Source organism: Oncorhynchus tshawytscha, linkage group LG13 (assembly GCF_018296145.1).
Source record: "Oncorhynchus tshawytscha isolate Ot180627B linkage group LG13, Otsh_v2.0, whole genome shotgun sequence".
NCBI classification, from domain to species: domain Eukaryota; kingdom Metazoa; phylum Chordata; class Actinopteri; order Salmoniformes; family Salmonidae; genus Oncorhynchus; species Oncorhynchus tshawytscha.
Genome location: NC_056441.1, coordinates 76474695 through 76489454, shown reverse-complemented (window position 1 = coordinate 76489454; position 14760 = coordinate 76474695). Strand labels below are relative to the sequence as shown.

Sequence of the window (14760 nt, the reverse complement as noted above, 5' to 3'; positions counted from 1 at the left end):
CCATCTATTCCTTCATCTCTTCATCCCCCAATCCATCTATTCCTTCACCTCTTGAGAATCCCCCAATCCATCTATTCCTTCACCTCTTCATCCCCCAAATCTATTCCTTCACCTCTTCATCCCCCAATCCATCTATTCCTTCACCTCTTCATCCCCCAATCCATCTATTCCTTCACCTCCCCAATCCATCTATTCCTTCACCTCTTCATCCCCCAATCCATCTATTCCTTCACCTCTTCATCCCCCAATCCATCTATTCCTTCACCTCTTCATCCCCCCAATCCATCTATTCCTTCATCTCTTCATCCCCCAATCCATCTATTCCTTCATCTCTTCATCCCCCAATCCATCTATTCCTTCATTTGTTCATCCCTGTAACGGTTTTCTTCTGTGGACGAAGGATCGGACCAAAGCGCAGCGTGGTTAGTGTTCAACATGTTTAATAAAGACAATAAACGTGAACACTACAAAATACCAAAACAACAAATGTGAAAAACCGAAACAGTCCTATCTGGTGCATAGACACAAAGACAGAAGACCGGAAACAACCACCCACAAAACCCAACACAAAACAGGCTACCTAAATATGGTTCCCAATCAGAGACAATGACTAGCACCTGCCTCTGATTGAGAACCATATCAGGCCAAACATAGAAATGGGAAAACTAGACACGCAACAGAATGCCCACTCAGCTCACGTCCTGACCAACACGAAAACAAAGAAAACACAAAAGAACTATGGTCAGAACGTGACCATCCCCCAATCCATCTATTCATTCATGTACGCATCTTTCTATCTGTTCTGTCCTTTCACCTATCCAATCCTCAGTTGGCAATACATCTTTGACAGAATACTGAATTCATCTCTAAGGCTAAAACAGCATCTGAAAATGACATTACGTTTTAAGGACGGGAAGTGCTTTCTTTCTTTCCTTCCTGAATGAACTATTAAGGTAGTTTGATGATTAATGCATTTCACAGATAACTATAGACTTTTCTCAGTTTGTCTCTGTAGGACCATATATCCAGGTGCAGCTTCAGGTATTCTACTGTATTACTGTTGTAGAAAGCCCTTACATTGACCTGTATTACTGTTGTAGAAAGCCCTTACATTGACCTGTATTACTGTTGTAGAAAACCCTTACATTGACCTGTATTACTGTTGTAGAAAGCCCTTACATTGACCTGTATTACTGTTGTAGAAAACCCTTACATTGACCTGTATTACTGTTGTATGAAAACCCTTACATTGACCTGTTTACTGTTGTAGAAAACCCTTACATTGACCTGTATTACTGTTGTAGAAAGCCCTTACATTGACCTGTATTACTGTTGTAGAAAACCCTTACATTGACCTGTATTACTGTTGTAGAAAGCCCTTACATTGACCTGTATTACTGTTGTAGAAAACCCTTACATTGACCTGTATTACTGTTGTAGAAAACCCTTACATTGACCTGTATTACTGTTGTAGAAAACCCTTACATTGACCTGTATTACTGTTGTAGAAAACCCTTACATTGACCTGTATTACTGTTGTAGAAAACCCTTACATTGACCTGTATTACTGTCTGTCTTTGTGTTTGCGTCCTAATTGTTTACATAGTAAATATGACTTTACTCTCTCATGGTTTTAGTTGGAAAAAAACTAAAAAGCATATCTTTGCTATTTGATGATGCTGGTCTAACTGGTTGGGGCCCAGATATGCTTAGTAGCCTGTACTGGGTAGAAATATGTTAAGATACCACCTTCGCTAGTTGTTCAGTTCTCGGGAGTGAACATCAAGGTGTCTGCATATATTGTATATGTGTAGGGTATATTCAGTGATGTTCTCCTCTTGGTGATGTTAAAGTAGTGTATATACAGTGATGTTCTCCTCTTGGTGGTGTTAGTAGGGTATATTCAGTGATGTTCTCCTCTTGGTGGTGTTAGTAGTGTATATTCAGTGATGTTCTCCTCTTGGTGATGTTAATAGGGTATATTCAGTGATGTTCTCCTCTTGGTGATGTTAGTAGTGTATATACAGTGATGTTCTCCTCTTGGTGGTGTTAGTAGTCTATATACAGTGATGTTCTCCTCTTGGTGGTGTTAGTAGTGTATATACAGTGATGTTCTCCTCTTGGTGATGTTAGAGTACTGTATATAGCGCCTCCATGCTCTGGACACTACGCTGACAGACACAGCAAACCTTCTTGCCACAGCTCGCATTGATGTGCCATCCTGGATGAGCTGCACTACCTGAGCCACTTGTGTGGGTTGTAGACTCCGTCTCATGCTACCACTAGAGTGAAAGCACCGCCAGCATTCAAAAGTGACCAAAACATCAGCCAGGAAGCATAGGAACTGAGAAGTGGTCTGTGCTTATCACCTGCAGAACCACTCCTTTATTGGGGGTGTCTTGCTAATTGCCTATAATTTCCACGTGTTGTCTATTCCATTTGCACAACAGCATGTGAAATTGATTGCCAATCAGTGTTGGACAGTTTGATTTCACAGAAGTGTGATTGACTTGGAGTTACATTGTGTTAAGTGTAAGCTTTGCACACTCTTGGCATTCTCTAAACCAACTTCAATCAATAGTCACCTGGAATGGTTTCAATTAACAGGTGTGGCTTGTAAAAAGTTAATTTGTGGAATTTCTATCCTTCTTAATACATTTGAGCCAATCATTTGTGTTGTAACTAAAGTAGGTGTGGTATGCAGAAGATAGCCCTATTTGGTAAAAGACCAAGTCCATATTATGGCAAGAACAGCTCAACAAGCAAAGAGAAACGACAGTCCATAATTACTTTACGATATGAAGGTCAGTCAATACAGAACATTTCAAGAATTTTGAAGTTTCAAGTGCAGTCACAAAAACCATTAAGCTCTATGATGAAACTGGCTCTCATGTTGACCGCCACAGGAAAGGAAGACCCAGAGTTACTTACCTCTGCTGCAGAGGATAAGTTAATTAGTGTTACCAGCCTCAGAAATTGCAGCCCAAATAAATGCTTCACAGAGTTCAAGTAACAGACACATCTCAACATCAACTGTTCAGAGGAGACTACGTGAATCGGGCCTTCATGGTCGAATTGCTGCAAAGAAACCACTACTAAAGGACAGCAATAATAAGAAGAGACTTGCTTGGGCCAAGAACAACGAGCAGTGGATATTAGACCATTGGAAATCTGTCCTTTGGTCTGATGAATCCAAAGTTGACATTTTTGGTTCCAACTGCCTTGTCTTTGTGAGATGCAGAGTAGATGAACAGATAATTTCCACATGTGTGGTTCCCACCGTGAAGCATGGAGGAGGTGGTGTGATGCTGTGGGAGTGCTTTACTGGTGACACTGTCAGTGATTGATTTAGAATTCAAGGCACACTTAACCAGCATGGCTACCATAACATTCTGCAGTGATACACCATCCCATCTGGTTTACTCTTAGTCCCACTATCATTTGTTTTTCAACAGGACAATGACCCAACACACCGCCAGGTTGTGTAAGGGCTATTTGACCAAGAAGGAGAGCAATGGAGTGCTGCATCAGATGACCTGGCCTCCACAATCACCGACCTCAACACAATTAAGATGGTTTGGGAAGAGTTGCACTGCAGAGTGAAGGAAAAGCAGCCAACAACTGCTCAACATATGTGGGAACTCCTTCAAGACTGTTGGAAAAGCATTCTTCATGAAGCTGGTTGAGAGAATGCTAAGACTGGGCAAAGCTGTCAACGGGTGGCTACTTTGAAGAATCTCAAATATATAATATTTTGATTTGTTAACACTTTTTTGGTTACTACATGCTTCCATATGTGTTATTTCATAGTTTTGATGTCTTCACTATTCCTCTACAATGTAGAAAATAGAAAAAGTACATTAAAACCTTGAATGAGTAGATGTATCCAAACTTTTGACTGGGACTGTATGCCAGTCTAATGACATCAGGATTCTGAGAAATGCCAGATGTGTGCTGTTTCTAGTAAGTTTCCCCAGAATGAATCTTAGAAGAAGGGATATCTCACTGCTCCTGCAAACCTCCGATACTGGAATTAGATTTCACTACATGTACCTTGGCATCTCTCAGATGTATGGGCTAACAATATGTATTGTTTGCTGGGAGGATGATGATAATGGGCCGGGATTAGATGTGAGGTCTCTCTCTCTCTTGCCCCCTCCCCTTCTCGGGATGATGAAGTTAGCTTGGACCAACACTCCAGATTCTTTTGGCAGTGTGTAGCGCTCACCTTGTGTGTGTGTGTGCTCGTGTGGTATGAGTTGTGTGTGTATTTTTATCACTCTAACTTTGTCTAGGTTCTCTGTCTTTGTGTAAGTGAGTGCCTCTTTCTCTCTATCGTTGGGTGTCTTTCAGTCTCTGTTTCAGTCTTTCTCTACCTTTGGCTGTCTTTGAGTGTGTCTTAGAGTTTATTTTTCTGTCTGCCTCAACAGAGCCTGAACATAGAGGTGAGTTGGACATTCTGACTCCAGTGTGTACACACACACACACACACACAAAAAAGTGGGTGTCTCGATGGAAGAGCACAAAGTCTGGGCCCCGCTCTTAGTAATGTGCCCAGCAACAAACATAATTGATAGAAAACAGACATTACTAATCCGGCCACGTCTAATCTTTATGGAAAACACCCACCTCCGCTCTGCAGCTAATTTTGCTGCTTTTCTCCGTCTGCCTCCAGTTCCAACGCGACGCAGGCTCCCCTGCTAACGCATTCTCTGGATGTCACTATCTCCCCCTACACACATGTACTTATGCACACACACACGTACTTATGCACACGCACACAGATGTCGACATGCATGCACTCACACTCCCATTTCCAGAAGCCAACTCAGTGGTGAGATGCAGTGAGTTGCTGGCATGAAAAGAGCATACGAAAGAGAGAGAGTTTATCTACTCTGTGAATGAACAGCAGAGCAAAGCGAAAGGGAGGGGGGGGTTTAAAGTTCACCCCCGCTGCGAAGGACTGTCTGTCTGACCCAGTACTCTACTGTGAGAGTACAGTGAGGGTTATGGTTTCAGAGGAGTTGTGAACTGGGCCTGGAATTTACTTTGTTTAGTTTGATATTGTGTCTGTTGTAGAACATTTGTGGATGTGAGCGTTAATGTTGGGGTGATGTCATTTTTACTCTGACTTTCCTCAGGTACTTACCTTTAAACTTTTTTGTTTACTGCAATAGGCTAAGAGTCACTGTGCTTCATTGGGGCGGCAGGGTAGCCTAGTTAGAGCGTTGGACTAGTAACCGGAAGGTTGCAAGTTCAAACCCCCGAGCTGACAAGGTAAAAATCTATTGTTCTGCCCCTGAACAGGCAGTTAACCCACTGTTCCTAGGCCGTCATTGAAAATAAGAATTTGTTCTTAACTGACTTGCCTAGTTAAATAAAGTAAAATAAAATAAAATAAAAAATTGGTTCAGCTTTGTTATGACACGTGTAAAAATGTTTTCTTTGTACTCACCAGAGCAGAAATGTTGCCGTTACGAGACATTAAACACCGGTCAACAGGCCAACTGGCAGATATTAGTACTAAAGTGACCTTTGTCTCAACTTGTTTGTTAGCTAAGAAGGGAAGTAAAAGGCTTTGCATGCTTTTTCCGAACACACACACCTCATTGACAGACACACTGACAAACACACCAAGAGCGAGCATCAGAGGGACATATCTAGACTGAGGTGATATCTAGGGACTTCTATTTCTTTGTACTGTTGTTTTGCGCTGCAGAAAAGAGATAATGGGTTCAGGGGCTCTCCCTGCCTGTCTCATCTTCCCCCTCTCCTCCCCGGGGCAGGTGGCAGCCTGTACCAGATGGGCAGAGCAGGTGTGTGGGGGAAGAGGAAACATTTCAATATGTAATGAACTCCACCACCCTACTCTAGGAGAAAAGCAACATGCATCAATATTTTTTATCCCGCTACAGTATATTATTATTATACTGTGGTGTTGCAAGGTATACCGACATTTTGGTACTTTTTTGATACGAAATCCCACCGGTTCGGAACTAGAATTTTTGTTATGTTCGGTACTTCTGTCAAATGTGTCTCACATGATTGAGAGGGTCAAGTCTGTATCAGCACAGCCCCTTTTATACTGTGGAGAGTGAAGTGGCGGCTCCACTCAGGAATTCATTGCTCGAGCTGTCTGGGCCCCATTAGCTCTGTACTCATGATGCACAGAAGTTAAAATGCTTGAATAATAAATGTTGAAACTGTTCGCAAAACAATGTCCATACATGCTAGAATGCTTTCACAATGCAAGATGATACCGGTAGCTTTCAGTTCCCTCCCCTCGTGCTTTGTTTGTGATAAAATGCAAACCATAATGCAAAATATGCTGATTTGAAAGCTGATTGCCCTTAAAAATGTCACATTTTCTCCCTTTGCCACAGAAAACTAATTAACTTCTTCGTCTCCCTCCCCTCCCATCTGGTTTATACTATATTAAATAGCCACAAAGTCAAATTCCACAGCCGAATTCAGCCTTGTGAATGATCTCATTACTTTCTTAAACAGACAGCATACACTTTGATAATAGGGGGATTGCTTCTTCCATGCAAATGTTGATCAGTACAATAAAATATGTTCTCCTAGCAGTTTCCAATAAAGTAAGTCCTAAATGTAAGGGAGTGTTTTGGCATCTGTAGCCCCATGAAATCAGCTAATACAAGTTCAAAAACTCAATGCACACATTCCTATTGAATAATATGCATTCACCTGTATTGTGAATAGACATAGGCTGCATCTTGATTTACCCAGTTTCTATCTCTAAAAATATATACATAAACGTTTTTCACATGTAATGATATTGAACTCAAAAGATGCCCAACGATTTAACAGAGCAGTAGCTGAGTGTATCTGTCTATATCAAGTGCCGTTATGTGACTTTGGCTGGGACACCTTGTTTTGTTGTGGTATCGTTTTCATATTGAGTATCGTGATACTGAACCTGGTATCGGTGTCAACATTCTGGTATGGTGACAACTAATATGCTGTATCGGCCTTCACACACAGAAAGAGAGAGAGAAAGAGACTACCAGGCAGTTCAGACATACAGTATGTATAAACACACAAAGACGAGATGTGTTGAAGTTCTTGGGGGATTGAACTTTACCTACACTCCAACAGCCAGACAGAACATCCCAAAATAATCTTCTTATTGATCAGTCATTACCGTTTGAACATTGCAGCTCTCCACATTGGTACAGCTTCAAAGCTGTTTCCTAGGTAACTGTTCTTCTGTGGTGTTTTCTCTTCTCTGTCAAAGGCCAGCATCTGATCTCAAGGGCTGAATGTGGAGAGAGGGAGGGAGGAACATCAACTCCACACTCTGCCTTGTAGTTACCAGGATCCCTGTCCATGGTGCTGAACTGCCCGGCTGACTAGTGAGAACCTGGTTCTCGGTGCTGAACTGTCTTGGTGATTAGTCAGAACCCTCTCTATGGTGCTGAACTGGGTGGGTGAATAGTTAGAGCCCTGTCCACGGTGCTGAACTGACTGGGTAAATAGTGAATGGCCTACAGAAGGTTTTTTAGAAAGATAGACTTGTACTTGGTGTATGCTCACACAGTAGAGGGGTTTAGAAGTGTTTGTTTGAGCAGTCCATTTTTAAGAACTTCTAAAGAAGAGAAGCAGTATGTTGATTGCTGGACCTCCATAGTTGGTTTTTGTTGTTGTTCATTAAAAAGTGATGACGGTGCCTGGATCATAACAAGCCTAGCATGCTCAGTATAATTGTGCTATAAAACGGTCAAATAAAAGGCTTTGTTGTGTTGATAGTCACGCCAGGAAGAAGAGTTCTCCTCTCACACTCCAAGCTTTAGTCTCTGTAGGAGGTCAGCGAAAACATAACTGGGGATTGTATTGTCAGTATGTTTTTCCCCCGGTATAATGTGTTGATAGAACTTCACTGTCGTGTGTCGTGATACTAAACCTGGTATTGGTATCGAAGTCAAAATGAATGAATGTGTGTGTGTGTGTATATATCAGTGTACGTCTGTGTAATTCAGTGCTTCTGGGGTCTTAATAGATACTGATGAAAGAGACTGATAAAACAACGTACCACCTGTATGACTGGAGGAGCCTTCTAGCTTACTAATAAGACTGTTACATTAAGCCTAACCTGCTAGTGGACTGTTGAGTTTTCGGATCTGGAGGGTGTTGGAGGAATACGAGATGGACGGATGCACGCACGCACTTTCTCCTCAGGAGCCTGAGGCCTTCCCTTCACCTAACACGCTCAAGCACATGCGCATTCATTCATTAGTATGCCCTCCAGGGTGTATAGTCCAGTCAGCTGTGTTAGACAGGCCCACTCTGGCACCCCAACCTCACCACTTCTCCTCTCTACAGTGCATTAGGAAAGTATTCAGACCCCCATTTTGATGCGTACAGCCTTATTCTAAAATGGATTGAATAAAAATGTCCCTCATCAATCTACTACACACAATACCTCATGACAGTGAAAACATGTTTTTAGACATTTTTGCAAATGTATTAAAAATAATAAACAGAAATACCTTATTTATATAAGTATTCAGACTCTTTGCTATGAGACTTGAAATTGAGCTCAGGTGCATCCTGTTTCCATTGATCATCCTTGAGTTGTTTCTACAGCTTGATTGGAGTCCACCTGTCATAAATTCAATTGATTGGACATGATTTGGAAAGGCACACACTTGTCATATAAGGTCCCACAGTTGACGTTGCATGTCAGAGAAAAAACAAAGCCTTGAGGTCGAATGAATTGTCCGTACAGCTCAGAGACAGGATTCTGTCGAGGCACAGATCTTGGGAAGTGTACCAAAACATTTCTGCAGCATTGAAGGTCCCCAAGAACACACTGGCTTCCATCATTATTAAATGGAAGAAGTTTAGAACCACCAAAATTCTTCCTAGAACCGCCCACACGGACAAACTGAGAAATCGGGAAGAAGGGCCTTGGTCAGGAAGGTGACCAAGAACCTGATGGTCACTCTGAAAGAGCTCTAGAGTTCCTCTGTGGAGATGGGAGAACCTTCCAGAAGGACAACCATCGTTGCAGCACTCCACCAATCAGGACTTTATGGCAGAGTGGCCAGACGGAAGCCACTCCTCAGTAAAAGGCACATGACCGCCCACTTGGAGTTTGCCAAAAGGCACCTAAAGACTCTGACCATGAGAAACAAGATTCTCTGGTCTGATGAAACCAAGATTGAACTCTGGCCTGAATGCCAAGCGTCACATCTGGAGGAAACCTGGCACCGTACCTATGGGGAAGCATGGTGGTGGCAGTGTCATGCTGTGGGGAGGATTTTCAGCGGCAGGGACTGGGAGACTAGTAAGGATCGAGTCAAAGATGAATGGAGCGCATGTACAGAGAGATCCTTGATCCAGAGCTCTCAGGACCTCAGACGGGGGCAAAGGTTCACCTTCCAACTGGACAACGACCCAAAGCACACAGCCAAGACAACACATGAGTGGCTTCGGGACAAGTCTCAATGTCCTTGAGTGGCCCAAACCGAGCCTGGACTTGTACCCGATCGGACATCTCTGAAAAGACCTGAAAATATCTATGCAGCGACTCTCCCCATCCAACCTTACACAGAGCTTGAGAGGATCTACAGAGAAGAATGGGAGAAACTCCCCAAGAACAGGTGTGCCAAGCTTGTGGTGTCATACCCAAGAAGACTCAATGCTGTAATCGCTGCCAAAGGGTTTGAATACTTATGTAAATGTGATAGTTCAGTTTTTTTTATTTGTAATAAATGTGCAAAAATTTCAACCTGTTTTTGCTTTGTCATTTTGGGGTATTGTGTGTAGATTGATGAGGGGGGGGAAACGATTTATTCAGTTGTAGAATAAGGCTGTAACATAACAGAATGTGGAAAAAGTTGAGGGGTCTGAATACTTTCCGAAGACACTATGTCCTGTGTAATTTAGCTTGACAAATCAATATGGAGGACTAGGATCAAGGCCTTTGACAAGTCTGCCCTAAGTTGAGGTCTATTCAAAGTGTACTCAACTCATCACGCCTGTGAGGATCGGCCTCAAAGCTAGACTTTCATGAGGCTATCACGCTCCTTATTCGCACACACACACACACACACACACACACACACACACACACACACACACAGTCTGGTACAGCTAACCTTGTGGAGATACACAATTCGGGACTTCTGGTCCCCACAAGAATAGTTAAACACGTCCACACACACATATATATATATATATACACCACACACACACACCACACACACACAAAATGAACTGTTTGCGATTGAAAGCTAATATAGTGCCCTCCCAGTGAGAAAGGGTACATAGAGTATGACACGTACCTGTGTCTGGCTTCTCTAGGCTGTGTGTGGTTGACCTCAGCCTGAACCCATAGAGACATGCTGATTCATAGGCCATCATTATAGCCATCATTGTTTCAAATGTCTTTCAATCTGTTCCCAACATGTAGAGAGGTTGATCTCAGTCCAATAGTCCTGATGGATATCCTCTGTGGTTGAGGGTTCTATTCCAACTGATGTTTTGTCGTTGAAGGTTGATAGGGTGTCTGGATTGAAAACCCCCTCGGCATCTTCCCAACACCTGAACCTGACACAGCTGGTAATGACTCAACAAAACAACAATAAAAATAAAATAAGTTTACAGCAATATGAAAAAATAGTTCCAAAATAGCATGCCGGGCCTGACTCGGACAAAGCTCCGCCTCAGTGGTCTCTGTTACCTGCATTATTTAGCCTGACGTTTAGAAATGGAGGGTGCCTTTCTCCCGTGTCGGAGTGTTTCTCTCTCTAGTATAAAGGTGTGTTTATCTTGATGTCCACACCCCAGGGGAACCATTTTCCTCCAAATGTAGATGTTCTGCTCCTAACCCTCTGATACAGTGCCTTCAGAACATACTCACACCCCTTTTTTTCCACATGTTGTGTTACAGCCTTAATTTAAAATGGCTAAAATTGTAGATTTCTTTTTATTCACTGGCCTACAAAAATGACCCCATAGTGTCAAAATGGAAATATGTTTTTTTGAAATTTTTACGAATTAATGAAAAGCTGAAATGTCTTCAGTGAATAACTATTCAACCCCTTTGTTATGGCAAGCCTAAATACGTTCAATAGTAACAATGTGCTTAACAAGTCACATAGTAAGTTATATGGACTCATGCAATAAGTGTTTAACATGATTTTTGAATGACTACATCATCTCTGTACCTCGCATATACAGTTGTCTGTAAGGTCCATCAGTCGAGCAGTGCATTTCAAACACAGATTCAACCACGAAGACGAGGGAGGTTTTCCAATGCCTCGCAAGGAAGGGCACCTATTGGAAGATTGTTTAAATATTTTTTTTTTTTTTTACCAGACATTGAAAATCACTGAGCATACCCATAACATGATGAAATCATGCTTATTAATGCTTAATGCTTATTACTTACATTTTGAGCGGTGTATCAATACACCCAGTCATTACAAAGATACAGGCGTCCTTCCTAACTCAGTTGCCGGAGATGAAGGAAACAACTCAGGGATTTCACCATGAGGTGAAAAACATTTACAGAGTTTAATGGCTGTGATAGGAGAAATCTGATGATGGATCAACAAAATTGTAATTACTTCACTATACTAACCTAATTGACCAAGTAAAAAGAAGGATTCTGTACAGAATCAAAATATTCCAAAGCATGCATCCTGTTTGCATAAGGCACTAAAGTGATACTGCAAATAATGCAGCAAAGCAATTAAGTTTTTGTCCTGAAACAAAGTGTTATGTTTGGGGCAAATCCAATACAACACATTACTAAGTACCACTCTCTATTTTTTTCAAGCATTGTGTGTTTTTTTCAAGCATGATTTCATGTTATGGGTATGCTTGTAATCGTTAAGGACTAATGAGTTTTTCAGGACAAAAAAGAAACTAAATGGAGCTAAGCACAGGCAAAAATCCTAGAGGAAATTTGGTTACCTGCTTTCCACCAGACACTGGGAGATGAATTCACCTTTCAGCAGGACAATAACCTAAAACTCAAGGCCAAATCTACAAGGGAGTTGCTTACTAGACGACAGTGAATGTTCCAGTTACTGTTTTGACTTAAATATACTTGAAAATCTATGGCAAGACCTGAAAATGGTTGTCTAGCAATGATAAACAACCAATTTGACAGAGCTTGAAGAATTTTGACAAGAATAATGGGAAAATGTTGCAAAATCCAAGTGTGGAATGCTCTTAGACCTACCTAGAAAGACTGCCAAAGGTGGTTCTACAAAGTAGTGACTCAGGGGTGTGAATACTTATGTGAATTAGATATTTTTGTATTTCAATACATTTGCTAAAGTGTATACAAACATGTTTTCACTTGTGTAGCTCAGTTGGTAGAGCATGGCACTTGCAATGCCAGGGTTGTGGGTTTGATTCCCATGGGGGGACCAGTATGAACAAATATGAAAATGTATGCACTCCCTACAGTAAGTCAATCTGGATAAGAACGTCTGCTAAGTGACTAAACTGACTTTGTCATTATGGGGTATTGTGTGTAGATGGGTGAGATGTTTCTATTTTTTAAATCTATTTTGAATTCCGGCTGTAACACAACAACATGGGGAATAAGTCCAGGGGTGTGAATACTTTCTGAAGGCTCTGTATATGTAATATGTGTCCCTACGTTTTATGTCACTGGTGTTACCGCCTTGATTTATTAGCTAATCACACACTTTTAGAATGTCATACATTTGAAGTGTGCTTTGATAATTTGGCGAGTTACTCTATTTAAATAAAGGGAAATTACATTGTGAGCAAAATGATTAATCAAATCACTTACTTTCTGAAGGCACTATTATCACAGCCTGTAGATGTCACTGGTTTAGACAGACCGTACTGACTGTAGATGTGACTGGTTTAGACAGACCGTACTGACTGTAGATGTCACTGGTTTAGACAGACCGTACTGACTGTAGATGTCACTGGTTTAGACAGACCGTACTGACTGTAGATGTCACTGGTTTAGACAGACCGTACTGACTGTAGATGTCACTGGTTTAGACAGACCGTACTGACTGTAGATGTCACTGGTTTAGACAGACCGTACTGACTGTAGATGTCACTGGTTTAGACAGACCGTACTGACTAGATGTCACTGGTTTAGACAGACCGTACTGACTGTAGATGTCACTGGTTTAGACAGACCGTACTGACTGTAGATGTCACTGGTTTAGACAGACCGTACTGACTGTAGATGTCACTGGTTTAGACAGACCGTACTGACTGTAGATGTCACTGGTTTAGACAGACCGTACTGACTGTAGATGTCACTGGTTTAGACAGACCGTACTGGCTGTAGATGTCACTGGTTTAGACAGACCGTACTGGCTGTAGATGTCACTGGTTTAGACAGACCGTACTGGCTGTAGATGTCACTGGTTTAGACAGACCGTACTGGCTGTAGATGTCACTGGTTTAGACAGACCGTACTGGCTGTAGATGTCACTGGTTTAGACAGACCGTACTGGCTGTAGATGTCACTGGTTTAGACAGACAGTACAGGCTGTAGATGTCACTGGTTTAGACAGACAGTACAGGCTGTAGATGTCACTGGTTTAGACAGACCGTACTGACTGTAGATGTCACTGGTTTAGACAGACCGTACTGGCTGTAGATGTCACTGGTTTAGACATAGTGCTAGTTGTAGATGTCACTGGTTTAGACAGACAGTACTGGCTGTAGATGTCACTGGTTTAGACAGACAGTAAGGCTGTAGATGTCACTGGTTTAGACATAGTGCTAGTTGTAGATGTCACTGGTTTAGACAGACAGTACTGGCTGTAGATGTCACTGGTTTAGACAGACCGTACTGACTGTAGATGTCACTGGTTTAGACAGACCGTACTGGCTGTAGATGTCACTGGTTTAGACAGAACGTACTGGCTGTAGATGTCACTGGTTTAGACAGACCGTACTGGCTGTAGATGTCACTGGTTTAGACAGTGCTAGTTGTAGATGTCACTGGTTTAGACAGACCGTACTGACTGTAGATGTCACTGGTTTAGACAGACAGTACTGGCTGTAGATGTGACTGGTTTAGAGAGACAGGGCTGGCTGTAGATGTCACTGGTTTAGACAGTGCTAGTTGTAGATGTCACTGGTTTAGACAGACCGTACTGGCTGTAGATGTCACTGGTTTAGACAGACAGTACTGGCTGTAGATGTCACTGGTTTAGACAGACAGTACTGGCTGTAGATGTCACTGGTTTAGACAGACAGTACTGGCTGTAGATGTCACTGGTTTAGACAGACAGTACTGGCTGTAGATGTCACTGGTTTAGACAGACAGTACTGGCTGTAGATGTCACTGGTTTAGACAGACAGTACTGGCTGTAGATGTCACTGGTTTAGACAGACAGTACCGGCTGTAGATGTCACTGGTTTAGACAGACAGTACCGGCTGTAGATGTCACTGGTTTAGACAGACCGTACCGGCTGTAGATGTCACTGGTTTAGACTGGCTGTAGATGTCACTGGTTTAGACAGACAGTAGACCGTTTACCGGCTGTAGATGTCACTGGTTTAGACAGACCGTACTGGCTGTAGATGTCACTGGTTTAGACAGACCGTACTGGCTGTAGATGTCACTGGTTTAGACAGACCGTACTGGCTGTAGATGTCACTGGTTTAGACAGACCGTACTGGCTGTAGATGTCACTGGTTTAGACAGACCGTACTGGCTGTAGATGTCACTGGTTTAGACAGACCGTACTGGCTGTAGATGTGACTGGTTTAGACAGT

General features: G+C 42.2%; 1 protein-coding gene across 6 annotated transcripts in view; it reads left to right on the top strand.

Annotated features, from left to right (window-relative positions):
• The window catches only part of LOC112265705 (proton-coupled amino acid transporter 4), a 257307-nt gene that overhangs the window by 108037 nt on the left and 134510 nt on the right, over window positions 1-14760 (top strand). The window contains exon 12 of one of the 6 annotated variants that reach the window (XM_042296364.1): window positions 7259-8411. The exons of 4 other annotated variants lie outside the window; for them this stretch is intronic. In XM_042296364.1, coding sequence (XP_042152298.1) covers window positions 7259-7332 — 74 coding nt within the window. In that variant the 3' untranslated portion in view covers window positions 7333-8411. Of the gene's footprint in view, window positions 1-3455; window positions 3509-7258; window positions 8412-14760 lie in introns of those variants that run through there. One more of the 6 variants, XM_042296366.1, reaches the window with a different exon arrangement.